General features: G+C 38.8%; 2 protein-coding genes across 2 annotated transcripts in view; both read right to left on the minus strand.

The window, feature by feature from the left end:
* Positions 1-17,569, minus strand: part of LOC144629069 (monoacylglycerol lipase ABHD2-like) — a 155,964-nt gene that overhangs the window by 8,388 nt on the left and 130,007 nt on the right. The gene's annotated exons all lie outside the window — the stretch shown is intronic.
* Positions 4,458-8,851, minus strand: LOC144627992 (uncharacterized). The gene is made up of 2 exons (XM_078486025.1): positions 8,840-8,851; positions 4,458-6,274 (listed from the first exon to the last, which is right to left on the minus strand). Exon 2 carries the CDS (start codon positions 6,272-6,274, stop codon positions 4,886-4,888), a length of 1,389 nt encoding a protein of 462 aa, XP_078342151.1. The 5' UTR covers positions 8,840-8,851; the 3' UTR covers positions 4,458-4,885.

The raw sequence follows: 17,569 nt of genomic DNA on the forward strand, positions 1-17,569 counted from the left end.
CGAAAGAATGCAAAGATCGAGACCAAATAATTCGCCTACTTTAGCCGCTTAAGAATTGTATCTCGGTGAATTTCTATGCATCTTCCTGTATTTTCGACTTTTTACGGTGAAATATAACAATGAAAACATTTTTATGGAAAACAATTAAAGTTTGCATGCTTAACAACCTCATTTCCATAATGTGTGTTTAAGATTCGCTGAAGCACAAAAAGTCTGAAGTCGCAGTGATCAAGGAAGATAAAAGCACAAGGTATTTTTAGATTTCTATGCTTCCTGACATCTGTTTTGCAGAATTCAGCTGGAATGCTGAATAATTTGGTCTGGACTTTGGAAATAATGGCCAGCAAAGACAAGGTACATGTACTTCAAGGCATGTTAACGAATCGAAACAAAAAGCGATCTGATGGTTGCTGATATACAAATTTTCCGGATTACGTAAGTGAGACATAAAAAAAATTGACATGCGTTTCCAATTGAAACGGAAATAATAATAATTTTCTGTTGTCAGTGTTTGGTGGTTTTGCGCGCCGAGCTGGTCAACTCAGTTGTGCATTTTTTTCGTGCAAGCGAAGTTAAAAATTAGGCATTTTACAGCTTTGACTGTTACGGACTCTAGCTAAGTAAAATATTTTAACGTATTTCCGATCGCGACAATTAAAGTCGTTGCATTACTTATGACCCAAGATAGTTCACTGGGAAGAGTTTGAAGAAAAACCTTTTTCCGACCCTAAATGCAATGGAAAGCCCAGTTACGGAAACTTAATATTGTTAATATTATTGTTAATATTCTTAATATTGTTGGCCATCACGCCTTATAAAGACTACGGATGCTTCTTTCCTTCGATAAATGTGCAATCGTCGGAACTGTATTTGACGTTTGCCTGATACTCAATAAGGAGGTTATACACCACACTCAACAAAAATTCCGGCTTGATGCTGTTTACATTTCCTCAACTTATTACACGAATCAATCAAAAAATGAAAACAGAAACAGTTCTCACCTTTTAAACGAACGCAAACGCAGCTACTCACTGAAATGACAGCAAACTTTGATAAGTTGGAACGCGGGACTTTTCCCGTGCACCGTCAAAACAAACATGACGCTCCAGGGGGGTGCCACAGGAATTCAGTCATTCTAATGAATCATATGTGTATTCTTGTGATAATAAAGCAGTTCATATTATGCTTTGACCTGTACCCAAACGATCATATATAGTACATGATTCTACTTATATCAAAATCATCAGTATGATGTTAAGGCGTGTAAAAATCATGTCTGGAATCCTAGCTATGAATTAAAGCCTATGATTCATATGATTGGAAAATCAAGATACTGTTAATCATCCATTATTGGTTTGGAAGTCCCTGCTGTAAAGATTACTTTTAGTAGGGAAGGGTCATTTGGATAGATGTACCAGTATGGCTACTACAACTTTTCTTTTCTTTCTTCGTAGCTGCTCACTTGAATGACGGCAAACGGTAGGTGGAAACGCGGGACTTTTCCCACTTGCTATCAAAAAAGCTAAGAGTGACGCTGTAGGAGACGGAAAGCACGAAAAACAGTAAGAGGCTTTCATTTTAAGAAATTTGGTCGGGTACAATAGGCTTTTTCTTGCCTGATACGTTTACATGCAACTGCACAGAAATCTCTAGCAAAAAAACAAGACGTTATGGGAACTTAATTTAACTTAGTTGTTTTTGAGAAAAGAAGTCTCATGCAAAGACAAATAGGTTTTAGAAACATTGAGGTTGTAGCCTGCATACAATATTGAATAGCAGTTTCTCCCACTAGCTACTTACTTAACACTATATACTAAGTGAGTTACATCTTGAAATTTCAAAATTCCGCATGCAAACTTACGAAATTTCAAGATTTTGCATGCAAAATATTTATATTTCAAGTTATCCATACAAAATCTTGAAATTTCAAGATTTGGTATGGAGAGTGCGCCAAAGGGGAGTCCAGCCGTCTTAGACCAAGGCCTGTATCTTTAAGCTGAATGTCACTGTCGACTGCATGGAATGAACACCGAATCAAGTAACTATGAACCAACCCAAACATGAAACCAGCCGCAGTCAACACCAAATAGACAAGAAAAAGTGGTAAAAAAATTAAATGTTAAGTGAGAACTCCTGAGTGTATAATTTGTTGAATTACACGTTTTAGCAAAGAAATAGCGCTGTAAATCATTCGTTATTACTGAAATATTGACGTTCCTTAGTCAATCGCCCCCTTGATCAATATACAACCCTCAACATTTTGAAGTTCTTCTGACATCCTACAAAGTGGCTAGACACCACGCTCAATGCCGACTTGATCTTCTGTCGCATTTCCTCGAAGTATGAAATGGACCATTCAGAAAAATGAAAAAAGAAACAGTTCTTACCTAACGCAAAGCTTTCGTTTTTGAGAATAACGACAAATGACAGATGGAAACGCAAGAATGTTCCCATTCATAGTTGAAATAAATTATACAATTACTATTTATTTTAAATTATTATTTGTTTCATTGGCTGCTTTGAGAGAGCGTTGGCCAACAAACACACTAATCAAGCAAAAGTGATCAAAGACTTTGATTGACAAGTTCACGTGACAGGGTTTGCAAATCGACTTATCGCCATAACTTACTGAGAACATAAGCGAAAGAGAATTAACCGCACGCGTTAAACGTTTTAATATCCCGGATAGTAAGAATTCTATGTAACCAATTATTTTTCTTGTATAAGGGACCGGTCATAAACTACAGTGAGGGGAGGGGGGGGGGGGGGGGACTATGAAAATTTTCTTTTTAAGTGCTGGTTTTCAGTGGCCCACCCCCGCGTTATGTGACAAAATCCAGTAATGTGGATAGGTACATATAGGGAATATTGGCTTACCACTTTAGTCAGAATCTCCAAAAATATCCTCGAGATCAAAAGTTTGAAACTTGTCTGTGTCAAAATCCCTGAAATACTGTTTAGGGCATTCTGGTAGAATTTTTGTACCGTTGTATATGTAGTCTCTGCAGTTTAAAGGGATACTTATAGTTGGTGGTTTTGAAGTAATGATGTTTGGTCCAAAGCAAAGTAGGGGGTCCGGGGGAATGCTCCCCCAGAAAGATTTAGATTTTTAGAAACTCAGAAATACTATTTTAGGCATTCCGGTAGAATATTTGTATCACTGTAGATGGTCTCTGCAGTTTAAAGGGATAATAATAGTTGATGGCTTTGAGGTTATAATGTTAGGTATGTAGCAAATTAAAGTAGGGGGTCTGTGGGATGTTCCCCCAGAAAATTTTAGATTTGTAGATGGTCTCTGCAGTTTAAAGGGATAACAATAGTTGGTGGCTTTGAGTTAATGATGTAAGGTACATAACAAAGAAGTGGGATTTGAGGGATGTCTCCTGGGAAAATTTAGATTTTTAGAACCTCAGAAACGATGTTTTAGGCATTCTGATAGAATTTTTGCAATATTATAGATGCTGTCAAATGAACAATTTAACCATGACCCACCCCTAATGAATTGCATTATTTTTCCTGACCCACCCTTTTTGACATGTTGAAAATAGGGACCCACCCCCAATTTTTCATAACCCCCCCCCCCCCTGTACTTTATGACCGGTCCCTAATTTAACAAAGTATGGGTGTGGGCTGCTTTGTTTAAAACGTCGGTTTGCTGAGGAACAAAACAATAACTTTCCCATTTGAGTTTTCTGGCCACAGGTGCCGGTGTGGCGATTTATTCTTATTAGAAAAAACATTAAAATTGAAATATTAATATAGTAGTATATAAAAGGATAATAAGCTTATATAAACCAAAGTGATAATCCAAACAAATCCAATCTGTTCCAAAGTGTTCCTAAATTATTCGACGGACCATTGTTTTGAATACACATTCCTTGTAGCGTATATTCTTATGGCCATGGAAATTTAAGAGCTAGTAAGCCAGTATTGCTCAAGATTGCTCAGCATTCTAATTTGCGGTGGTTTAAGCTTTTTTCCATTCTTGATTTTTTTCCCATGCCAAAGTAACAAAAGCTAATGGGGAAGCTGATTGGACCTATCGCTTTTCCGTATTAAAAGTTGCAAATATATATACAGCAGATTACTTCATAGAGAGTGCAACGTCCAGATTTGTGTTCCGCTCGCTGCAAACATTTGGAAAACTCGTTCGTATCCTTTCAAAGCACCTCAAATGCTGTTATTTGTTCATATAAAAACGAAAGTTAAACCTTAGGTTCTGTTTAAATCACATACACATCGCTTTTCAAGCGAAATTGCTATAAACTAACGAAAAACAAGATACCGAACAACAATCTCTCCTAGGAAAAACTACTACTACAACTGCGTTGCTTTTAAAACTGAGAAAAACTTACAAATTATCGCATCGAAAAAGTCAACGCCATTAGCGAATCAACTTAAAAGAATTGCGAATTTTAAACAAAATTGTGTAAACTAACTAACAGTAACGAAACCCCACACTCAAAAATGTAATTCATCTTCAAGGTGTTACAAGGAATGTTTGAATATATAGATAGTCCGTGGAGACCTTGTAAGTTTTTCGCTTTCGTTTGTGTTTGCTCTGCCCTCAAAGAATGATTTTTATCATTATCATATATATCATTGTCGTATTTAGGTTTTGCTTAAGCAGGTTTCTGTTGGCTTTCTTTTTTCTATAACGTTCTGTTAACGCAAACTAAGAAACAACTCTAACGTTTAGCCATGTTTTTAAAAACAAACTGCTTACTACAGTGAAACTTGCCCCTTTCTCAACCTCGTTGGAGGCCACTTGGGTTCTCGTGACTATGATTGTCCTGACTCGTAAAATTTTTTTCACATGTTAAGAAAGCTATTGGCGATTGAACGTATCTCGTTCATCACACGTACAGAATTCTAATTACAACGTTTATTGTCTAAAATTATCGCTGTATATATAATTAATATTGCTACAGAATTTTTCTTCGTATTCTTTTTGCGAACTCAAGAGCATGGCCGTTTTATCATCAAAGCTGATGTGTTGATTCTCAAGAAAGCTGAGGCGCACGAACATCACAGAATACACGACGACATTGCGTGTATACTCGGGCCACAAATTGCTGCAAGGTACACGATATTCCAGCCTTTCAGGTTCGCGATCCATCAGGTCGTACTTAGGAAGGGTGTGCGTATGTTTTCCATAGCTGCCAGGTTTACAGAAGGGTCTGACAAGGACGCACCACTGCTGGGCTTCAGAATAGACTCGCTCTGAATACGTCTCGTGTGACGCGTAAAGAATGCTTGGAGAGACGAAAATTGCCGCTGCCCAGTTGCGAACGCCGGAAATCTCTACATCGAGTTTGAAGTGGTTGTCTGGCGGTGTAATACCAATTGAACCAGCGGGAAGAAGGCCTTTCTTTATTATCGGCTCCAAACATTTGCGCAGTGTGCCATGCCACACTGTTTTCCAGTTGCGACAAATATCATCCAGCTCTGCTCGTGTGACTTCATCAAGTGTGTTTCGATCTCGTATAAGTTCCTTTGCTATGACTTCCCCTTGGTACTCAATAAGTCGTACACTCCAAACAAGATTCTTTCCTCTTAGCTCTGCAGTAAGAGAGAAAATGCTGTCAGCCGACGCGACTTGTATCAGACGTCGTATCTCAGGTGTGGCACTTTCGTCCAGGGGAGTGTTTCCCCACTGGTTCTTGATGTCGCCTCTCGCTCCATGCTGGAGTAAAAGCCTCACGATTCGTGTGTGACCGAAGTATGCTGCACCATGAAGGGGCGTGCTGCCATTACTTTGCACTTCATTGATGGGGGCTCCATTCCATAAGAGTAACTCACAGGTATCATAGAAGCCTGACCTGCTTGCGATGTACAACAGGGTCCTTTTGTGCTCGTCCTTGTCTTCAACAAGATGTTTTCTTGTTATAGGGCCAATCATGGAGGCAAGCTTGGATGTGTGGCCACATGCTGCCAACAGGAAGTGGTCAGGCCTTCTGATGACAAAGTTGTCCGTGCCAGGTATTCGCATGTACCTATCAGTTGATGACGTGAGTATATGGTAGGCTACAGATGCCATCGCACGATTCTGGCGCTTTGGTTGAGTTGTTTTCATCTTAAAAGCCGCCTTGATATCCAGAAAAGTGACACTAGATGAATGGAGACCCAGCACTTGCCACGGGTTTATGGGTCCAGAAATGTCAACCCTGCCTTCTCCCTTACTTCGGTAAGATGCAGTGCGCCCACTGTTCCTTCGAAACATATTAAAATTGTATTGGTCTGGAATCACGGGCAAGCTGAGCTCACTTGGCATCTAAAACATAATCACAGAACTATCAGAAATGAAATGTTTTCTGCATCACTTTTTGAGTGATGGAATTCAGAAGGCTTTTTAAAATTCATTGAGAATTAATTTAACCCTCGGACGTAAAAGTGTGTGGGGGTGGGGAAGGGAGGTAGGATGCCACCCCCACGGTTTTTCGATATTTTAAAAAAAAAGATTTACTCTAAAATGCTAAAACTTTAAATTTCAGTAGCTGTTTATTCATCCCTTGCGGAAATTTTGACATGTCATCCATGTGTCTATGATATTTGACGTTGTCATGGCAACATCAAATTTACAGGCAGGTCAGGCCAAAAATCATCTTTTTAACATTTTTCTTTTTTTCCAGTTTTTTTTAAATAGAATTGTAAGATGTGTTTATTTTTACATTTCATAAGCATTTTGGTATGATTTTACAACAGATTTTGTTGTTTACTGAGTTTCTAACAAAAATTACGTCATCTTTTAAAGCAAGTCAAGGGCTTTCTACTCAGTGCAAAATAATTTCGCAGTGCCTTAATAGAAAGAAAACCCTGACCTCCCGAGGAACAAATGTTGTTAGACATAACTTTCTACTTCGTTTGTGTATGTATAATCACCCACGGTCGATTGCAACAAACGCCGAAGCAAGTAAAGAAAAGTCCTATATAATTCGTCGAATTTTGCGTTTGAGCAGAGAAGTTTAAATTCTCTTTAACATATTTTAGCGCCGTCTGTTACTCGATGATACTTAAATATAGAATATGTACCTTAATAGTCACTCTCTCCCCTTGACCAATTTGCAATCGTCAGCGTATTCGACGTTCTTCTAATATCCAAAAAATGCTTATACACCACGCTCAACGATAAACCAGCGTACGCTTGATACTTGCGATCGATTAATAAATGAATCCGGTGATCAGAAAGTGAAAATAGAACGGCAAACGGTTGGTGGAAACGTGGGACTTTTCCCGTGTACCGTTGAAACAAAAGTTACGCCGCAGGGGGCGGAGATCAGGACAAACAACAAAAGGCTCTACTTGCACAGAAATGTCTAGCCAAATCGAACAAAAAAATGAACAAGACCAAACACGAATTTTATTTACCTAACTTTTTTGTGAGAAAAAATGTCTCATGCAAAGGAAAATGGGTTTTAGGAAATTTAGCAAAGTTGAGGCTGTAGCCTGCATACAGTATAAAATGGCAGTTGCTGCGTTCGTTTGAATATTCCACAAGCTAATTACTTCAACGACACCATACTACATAGGCCTTATCACCGTTTTCGACGCCATCTTGACGAGTAGGCAAAGCGGGTAGAATTTAAAATGTTTGTATGGGAATCCGAGGGCAAATAATTATCTTGAATTCTGGACAACTTACTGAACTTATGAATTTTAAGTTAGGATGCTTGGCAATAGTTTTTATTCGCCAAGTTTGAAGATTGTTGCTGGGCTAGAAAGCGTTCAGTCGTGACGTTTTTAATTTTTTCATACATGTGTCTATATTTTTCCCGCGAACCGCGTCAATCATGCGGAAAAAAATAAAGACAAATGTATGGGAAATTAAAAACGTAACTGAACAAAACCCGCCAAATTGTGTTTTCTGTAAAATCAAGTCGCAAGGCTCCTGAATTTTTATCTTTCTTTGGCTATAAGACGTCCAAAATATACTCCATGCTGAAAATTTTCAGCTTGATGGCATCCTTCGTCTCTAGAATAATTAATGAAGCATTTTGAATTTCGGTGTTTTCATGCCACGCGGCATAAAGTCATCAAAATGGCTGCCAGAAGGCCATCATGCATGTTTTTCAAAACATGACTCATCCTGTGAATTTTAGCAATCTGAACAGTTAAAGTATGGGAAGAAGTGTTTATGTGAATGTTTGCCAGTTCAGGAGAGTGCATTGATCGCTTTTTATAGTAAAAGTTCCAAATGTTTTCATCAATTTCCGGGCGCCATATTTGGGCCACTCTGCAGAACACGAGTTTGGCGTTTTCATAATGAGATCTATAAATTTGTGTAGACATTTTGACGGATAACTCGATAACAAAATACCACATGGACTTGATACTTGTTCCTGAGTCTGTTCTTGTTAGATTAGCTATAGATCCTTCATAACAATTCAAATTCTTGACTATTTTTACTCAGTTGTTTCGGTTTTTACTTTTTGTTGCATGACGGTGAAAACTAGAATTCTAATTCTAAAAACACTTTGATCTGAACGACCTTCACTGTGTCGATCGGGTTTGGTGATCTTGGTTATGAAAATAAAAACACCATGGGATATGCTCATTCCTGGTACAAGAACGGAATACTAGTCGTGTTTCTTTAGCTGTACTGAATATAGTCGACACGTGCACAATGACCTCCCGAGGAACAAATATTGTTAGACATAACTTTCTACTTCGTTTGTGTATGTATAATCACCCACGGTCGATTGCAACAAACGCCGAAGCAAGTAAAGAAAAGTCCTATATAATTCGTCGAATTACGCGTTTGAGCAGGGAAGTTTAAATTCTGTTTAACATATTTTAGCGCCGTCTGTTAATCGTTGATACTTAAATATGGAATATGTACCTTAATAGTCAATCTCTCCCCTTGATCAATTTGCAATCGTCCGGCGTATTCGACGTTCTTCTAATATCCAAAAAATGCTTATACACCACGCTCAACGATAAACCGGCGTCCGCTTGATACTTGCGATCGATTAATAAATGAATCCGGTGATCAGAAAGTGAAAATAGAACGGCAAACGGTTGGTGGAAACGCGGGACTTTTCCCGTGTACCGTTAAAACAAAAGTTACGCCGCAGGGGGCGGAGATCAGGACAAAAAACAAAAGGCTCTACTTGCACAGAAATGTCTAGCCAAATCGAACAAAAAAATGAACAAGACCAAACACGAATTTTATTTACCTAACTTTTTTGTGAGAAAAAATGTCTCATGCAAAGGAAAATGGGTTTTAGGAAATTTAGCAAAGTTGAGGCTGTAGCCTGCATACAGTATAAAATGGCAGTTGCTGCGTTCGTTTGAATATTCCACAAGCTAATTACTTCAACGACACCATACTACATAGGCCTTATCACCGTTTTCGACGCCATCTTGACGAGTAGGCAAAGCGGGTAGAATTTAAAATGTTTGTATGGGAATCCGAGGGCAAATATCTTGAATTCTGGAAAACTTACTGAACTTATGAATTTTAAGTTAGGATGCTTGGCAATAGTTTTTATTCGCCAAGTTTGAAGATTGTTGCTTGGCTAGAAAGCGTTCAGTCTTGACGTTTTTAATTTTTTCATACATTTGTCTATATTTTTCCCGCGAACCGCGTCAATCATGCGGAAAAAAATAAAGACAAATGTATGGGAAATTAAAAACGTAACTGAACAAAACCCCAAATTGTGTTTTCTGTAAAATCAAGTCGCAAGGCTCCTGAATTTTTATCTTTCTTTGGCTATAAGACGTCCAAAATATACTCCCTGCTGAAAATTTTCAGCTTGATGGCATCCTTCGTCTCTAGAATAATTAATGAAGCATTTTGAATTTCGGTGTTTTCATGCCACGCGGCATAAAGTCATCAAAATGGCTGCCAGAAGGCCATAATGCATGTTTTTCAAAACATGACTCATCCTGTGAATTTTAGCAATCTGAACAGTTAAAGTATGGGAAGACGTGTTTATGTGAATGTTTGCCACCTCAGGAGAGGGCAGTGATCGCTTTTTATAGTAAAAGTTCCAAATGTTTTCATCAATTTCCGGGCGCCATATTTGGGCCACTCTGCTGAACACGAGTTGAGCGTTTTCATAATGAGATCTATAAATTTGTGTAGACATTTTGACGGATAACTCGAGAACAAAATACCACATGGACTTGATACTCGTTCCTGAGACTGTTCTTATTGGATTAGCTATAGATCCTTCATAACAATTCAAATTCTTGACTATTTTTACTCAGTTGTTTCGGTTTTTACTTTTTGTTGCGTGACGGTTAAAACTAGAATTCTAATTCTAAAAACACTTTGATCTGAACGACCTTCACTGTGTCGATCGGGTTTGGTGATCTTGGTTATGAAAATAAAAACACCATGGGATATGCTCATTCCTGGTACAAGAACGGAATACTAGTCGTGTTTCTTTAGCTGTACTGAATATAGTCGACACGTGCACAATGACCTCCCGAGGAACAAATATTGTTAGACATAACTTTCTACTTCGTTTGTGTATGTATAATCACCCACGGTCGATTGCAACAAACGCCGAAGCAAGTAAAGAAAAGTCCTATGTAATTCGTCGAATTACGCGTTTGAGCAGGGAAGTTTAAATTCTGTTTAACATATTTTAGCGCCGTCTGTTACTCGATGATAATTAAATATGGAATATGTACCTTAATAGTCAATCTCTCCTCCCCTTGATCAATTTGCAATCGTCAGCGTATTCGACTTTCTTCTAATATCCAAAAAATGCTTATACACCACGCTCAACGATAAACCGGCGTACGCTTGATACTTGCGATCGATTAATAAATGAATCCGGTGATCAGAAAGTGAAAATAGAACGGCAAACGGTTGGTGGAAACGCGGGACTTTTCCCGTGTACCGTTAAAACAAAAGTTTGAGATCAGGACAAAAAACAAAAGGCTCTACTTGCACAGAAATGTCTAGCCAAATCGAACAAAAAAATGAACAAGACCAAACACGAATTTTATTTACCTAACTTTTTTGTGAGAAAAAATGTCTCATGCAAAGGAAAATGGGTTTTAGGAAATTTAGCAAAGTTGAGGCTGTAGCCTGCATACAGTATAAAATGGCAGTTGCTGCGTTCGTTTGAATATTCCACAAGCTAATTACTTCAACGACACCATACTACATAGGCCTTATCACGGTTTTCGACGCCATCTTGACGAGTAGGCAAAGCGGGTAGAATTTAAAATGTTTGTATGGGAATCCGAGGGCAAATATCTTGAATTCTGGACAACTTACTGAACTTATGAATTTTAAGTTAGGATGCTTGGCAATAGTTTTTATTCGCCAAGTTTGAAGATTGTTGCTGGGCTAGAAAGCGTTCAGTCGTGACGTTTTTAATTTTTTCATACATTTGTCTATATTTTTCCCGCGAACCGCGTCAACCATGCGGAAAAAAATAAAGACAAATGTATGGTAAATTAAAAACGTAACTGAACGCTTTCTAGCCCAGCTACATCCTTCAAACTCGGCGAATAATAACTTTTGCCAGAATTCAATTTTTGTGGAAGATATTTGCCGTCGGATTCCCATACAAACACTGTAATTTCTACCCGCTTTGCATACTCGTCAAGATGGCGTCGAAAACCGTAATAAGGCCTATTACATAGCCTAAGAGCAGCCTCCCTTTTTGGCGGGTTTTCTGCGAGCGACAAGTCGTGACGACGAAATTTGATTGTCTTTGTAGTCTTTTAGCACTGCATTTCACTCGTTTCTCCTTAAATACCGAATATGTACATTAGTCACACTCTTCCTCGATCAATTTGCAGTGTTAATCGTGAGCAGTGTTTGGCGTTCTTCTGATAATTTTGACGTGACATCATCAAAACTGTAAAATCAAGTCGCAAGGCTCCTGAATTTTTATCTTTGTTTGGCTATAAGACGTCCTAAATATACTCCCTACTGAAAATTTTAAGCTCGATGGCATCCTTCGTCTCTAGAATAATTAATGAAGCATTTTAAATTTCGGTGTTTTCATGCCACGCGGCATAAAGTCATCAAAATGGCTGCCAGAAGGCCATCATGCATGTTTTTCAAAACATGACTCATCCTGTGAATTTTAGCAATCTGAACAGTTAAAGTATGGGAAGAAGTGTTTATGTGAATGTTTGCCAGTTCAGGAGAGTGCAGTGATCGCTTTTTATAGTAAAGGTTCCAAATGTTTTCATCAATTTCCGGGCGCCATATTTGGGCCACTCTGCAGAACACGAGTTTGGCGTTTTCATAATGAGATCTATAAATTTGTGTAGACATTTTGACGGATAACTCGATAACAAAATACCACATGGACTTGATACTCGTTCCTGAGACTGTTCTTATTAGATTAGCAATAGATCCTCATAACAATTCAAATTCTTGACTATTTTGCTCAGTTGTTTCGGTTTTTACTTTTTGTTGCGTGACAGTGAAAACTAGGATTCTAATTAAGGCTAACATTCGCTTGATTCATCGTACTGTTCACCGTTTCCACGAATTATTAAAAGACGAGAAAAAGAAAAGTTCTTACCTTAACGAGGAACGCAATGCTACTCACTTTCTCACAAAACGGCTACCGGCGGTGGAAACGCGGGGTCTTTCCGGCTTGTGGTTGAAACGACCCGACTTTAACAAAAGGAAGAGCCAATCAAATGGACAGTTTTAAAATTTCTTTATTAATACGAGAGTCTATAACGGTTGATTTCATTGGCTTCCCTTTGTTTAAATCTAGCCAATCAAATCATGTGTCCCAGGCCCACTTGTTTCTCGTGCAAGGGCTTCGCCGGCTAAGAAAGAGAAGCAACTCTGGGGACGAAAATGGTGCTAGCGGACCGAGGTTCGTCTAAATCTGGTATGGACAGAAATGCAAAGGGCCGGTGCCTTGGCATAGGAAGTCTGGCCTTCAAGTTTGATAGAAAGCGCTGCTTGAATAGAGTTTAATTTTTAAGTTTCCAGCGTTAATACGGAATACGGAATAAACAATCTATTTCAAATGATGATGATGATGATGATGATGATGATGATGATGACGATGATGATGATGATGATGATGATGCCGATGAAGATGATGATGATGATGATGATGATGCCGATGAAGATGATAACTTTAGGTGTCTGATATATGTAGCTGCATAGATACTTGTAAGCCAACTGGGGACACTTATCTAACACCTAAACCAAACTGAAAAACTCATAGAGGCTGCTATTAACATTTATTCCAACCTATAATACACATCTAAAGTTAATAAAATCTAAAGAAGAGGCTGATTATTGATTGATTATTCCAATCAAAAATCTAAAATCATAACCGACAGAGGTCACAACAGTCACTATTATTCTCTAGTATACTTGAAATGTCTAATAATGTAATAGCATTCTTAGAAGACTAAAGGCTGGGAGAATTATTTACCTTCTTCGTTTTTAACAATTAACATCGTTTTAAGTTAAGGGAGTGTTCCACCCCTTCCTTTAGCACATCAGGCCTGACCGCCATCCCCATCCTGTTTAGTCATTTCCACATAAAACTGCTCAAAAGGCAGGTCAGACAGCAGTGTATGCAAGAACACCAAAAACCATACCCACACTGACGTTCATATAAGGAATAACTTTTTAACAGTTATGTCACCTGGTATATTTATATATAACGAAAATATATATAAATAACGAAAAGCACAAAGACGTGTAGCTGGTTTGTTCACGTTCTAGGCTCAACAGAGCTTTGTGGGAAGAGCTGCTTGTGGCAGTATTTCAAAATCCGCCTAGCCTAGGAACTAATGCTTGTCTTATTTGCGGGAGAGATATGAGTTATGGACAGGGGGGGAAGGTGTCTCTTAGGAAAATGTTGGTTCAACATCACTGCCAGTATGACGTCACGCTTCGCATGAGTGATATTAAAGATGGCGGGCAAAGCGTCAATCGAGAAACGAGTTAAGAATGTGGCATTTTCCTCCGTTACCTTCCTTCATTTACTCAAGTCGATGATGCAGAGATGTTAGCGAATGCAACCGTCTCTCTTCTGGTATTTTTTGGTAGATGAGACGGTATATTCATTTTTTTAAATCAACTGAAACACCTTCGCAAAGGGTAGAATGTTCGATGAGATCTGTCAACAGGTCGAGCTTTCGAGGGTCCTATCACAGCGAATTTAATTTGTATTGTAACAGAAATAGGAGGTTTGGTACAGGATATACGGCTCTTGATGTACGTGCAGTATCAGACTTTCAGCATTTGTGGATCTTCATTCCTTTCCCCTTAAAGGTGAAAATCGGAGCAGTCAATAGTCAATTTATAGTTGGGCACCCATCCAAGTATTAACCCCGCCCGACAGGGTTTAATTTCGGCCATGTCGGATGGAGTCCGCGCTTTCACTGGGTATTATCGAAAAACAACACAGAACAACTTTACTCTAGTCTTTTTTAATCGGTAATTTTTTTACTACTTGTCTTCAGTTGCAACATTGTTACATTGAAAGGTGTAAACTGTTGCGGAAACGAATTTGAACTCATGTCTATTTCGCACAATACGTTTTTTCTCGCTGAAACCACAATGAAAGCGCTTACTCAATTCAAGCTGGCCGAAGTTAAGGCCTGCCGGGCGGGGTTAACACTTTGATGGGTGCCCGACTCGAAATACCCCGTGTTGTAAACTTTTCTTTTTCATTTTTTTTTTTCAGGAGGTATGCAATCAATGCAATGTAAGAGCCAACACGGCAAGGAAAGCCACAAAATACAACAGAACTGCACAGATACCAACAAAAGTACATGACAAAAAGGGAATGAATGCGAATAAAAAAAGATATGGAAAAAAAATTCTACACGGGATCGCGAAGCAACGATCGAGTGTTGACATATTCTGGATAAAAATAATACCTTGCACTCAAACGGAAAGGCATGAAGTTTGGCTAACTCAAGTGACACAGAACGACACAGAAATTAAACTTTAATAATCAAGGAGTAAAACCTCCTATTATGAAGCCGATTTGAGAAAAATGTTTGGGTGAAAAGGTGGATGTTTTTGATGGACTTCGCTTGACCCGAAGCAAAATGGCGGTCCGGCCTTCTGTCCCGTTAGAAGTTAAAAAAAATAACCAAATTACAGGATTACGGGCGCAATAAACGAGAAACAGATCACACACACAGACAGTTAAGTCATCAAACCGTAAACACTGGAAAGGAATTAGCGAATAATAGCGATATAAACACTAAACTTAAGCCTTTCTGGACCTCTGCTGTGGCGTACTCACGATTAATCCCGCTCATCTGACCAAACCGAGAGAATCGCTCGCCCGTTGCCATGTGACGTCATACTGGCAGTGATGAGTCGTTCACGAATAAACAACTGGAAACAATACAGTCACCCCCCCCCCCCCTGGTTATGGATAATCTAGGGTCCCGCTGAGGCTATGATAGGTGGCACGATAAACAGCGCAGCTTAATTCAAATGGCTGAACGCTTGCTAGGGAAATTGTTGTGAGGTATTGTTTAAGAAGAGTAAAAAACAAAATTGTATATTGTTCATAACCAGACCACACCTATAACAGGGGAAACACTAATAAGTTTTGTTCAACAGCATTCTGTTTAACAAATATTGGGTAGCTTTCTGTGTATTATTTATTTCATTAGCTTAATAATTCAGTTATAGCGATCTCCATCGCGTAAAGCGCACCAGCGGAGCACCATGGGTAAGGAAATTCGTTAAATCCATGAAAAAATAATAAAAATAAATGTTGTTTATAGTGGCCATGCACTTAAAGCGGAAAAATTTTGGTTATCGAGTGAGCGTACGCCCGGCCGCGCCTACAGACTCTCGGGGAGGGGGAGGGAGTCACAAGGCAACCCACGCAGGTGGAGAAGAATGCCACCTCGGTTTTAGACTACGAGCAGTCCCTATTTTTTCGCAGAGTCCGTCGAGCTTGAAGCGAAATTTTTTTTTCGAAGAGTTCGTCGAGCTTATAGCGAAAAAAAATGTGTAATTTTTTCGCTTCAAGCTCGACGGACTCTGCGAAAAATTAGGGACTGCTCGTAGTCTACCTCGGTTTGAATATTTAAAATTAGACATCCATGATATAGTCCAAACAAGGCATTCACTGACCAGTATCACATGACCATATCGCGGGCTTAGGTGTACAGCTCATCGAGGTCATATGTTTTTTTGAAGTTGCCCGCTGACCAGGTTATTGTTTTCCATTGTATTGCTCAGTTGTTAGCGCAACTTCTGCTATTGGAGTTGACGATTCATTTCGGCTATGGATCATCTTGAGGAGTGTACGTTTAATAACTTCAATAACAGTATTTTCAATGAGAGTATTTTCACAAAAATTTAAGAACCAGAAAATAAGTGTGGAGCTCCGCTTTTAGGCTTGGCTAAATCTATGTTAATTAATTACTTCTTAATGAAATTTCTTCCTTTTAATAGACATAGGCACGCAATGCGTACAAGAGTTATTGTTTGTTTTGTTTTCTTGTGATTGTTGCTGTTGTTGTTTGTTTTTTTTTTGGGGGGGGGGGGGTGGGGGGGGGGGCAGTGGCGGCCAATAAATGATCGTGGTTAGACTGTTGGATATTGAATATTAGTAGTGGGAAAAAAGAGCATGTTTGACAGTGTTTTATAGTGATTTTATGGTGGCAATGAAAATCATTAGGTAACAAGTTGAGTTGGTTATGAACTACTGTTTGTATAAGCTAAATCGTAGACGGATCACGTTTAAAATGTTTAAACAGAAATCAAATACAAGTGCAGATGCCATTCGATTTTGTAAATGTAATTTGATTGGTTCTTCAGTGAAATAAGCACCAGTTCAATCAGTGTGACAAACTTTCGTCACTCGCTCAACAAGAAAGCAAAAGAATCACTGTGACGCCGCACAGTCTTATTTCATTGATTTGCGGTTGAACTCGCCGCCACGGAGTCTACAGCAATATTTGAAGGGTTTCCATATCACTATTTAAAAAAAAAATCTCCGGCAAATATCAGTACTTTAACACTCCCTTTTGTAAGAATTCTCATTAAAACACGATATTACAATGCTGCTGGAGACATACTAAGAAAGAAACATCAATCACTGCACGTGCGTTAAATTGGCTTCTTGTTTGTTTATCCTCGTGGGAACAACGGTAAATGATTGGACAAATTACCACTTGTAACTAAAAATACGGATATCTCGCAAGATTTCCTTGCAGGAAAAACAAAGCAATTGTTACCACAATGCAATGTGCGTGCACCGACTCATTAACAATAACATGTAGCTGATATTGTAATTGTTTTCTTCCTCCTTCCCCACCACCCCCACCTTTAGCTTGCTGCACATGAATTTTGTTCACTACATTTACAGTGCTAGAAATTTTTTTTGGTAAACCTCGGCCTCAACTACATAAAATTTACCCCTGGTTATAGTGACATAAGACAATCTCTACTTTTACAGTGCTAGAAAAAAATTTTTGGTAAACCTTGGCCTCAACTACATAAAATTCACCTCTGGTTATAGTGACATAAGACCAATACATGAATACCTGCTCCTGTTATACTCTTTTCTAGAAGAACAAAGATGGCCGTTCTCCAATAAGAAGCAAATGTTCTTACGTTCGATGCACCTTAACA

Source organism: Oculina patagonica, chromosome 10, assembly GCF_052425735.1.
Source record: "Oculina patagonica isolate OP01 chromosome 10, crgOcupat, whole genome shotgun sequence".
Lineage (NCBI taxonomy): Eukaryota > Metazoa > Cnidaria > Anthozoa > Scleractinia > Oculinidae > Oculina > Oculina patagonica.

What these genes read in the sequence shown, in the direction of transcription:
- LOC144627992 (XM_078486025.1), bottom strand. Translation starts at nt 6,274, where the DNA reads ATGCCAAGTGAGCTCAGCTTGCCCGTGATTCCAGACCAATACAATTTT.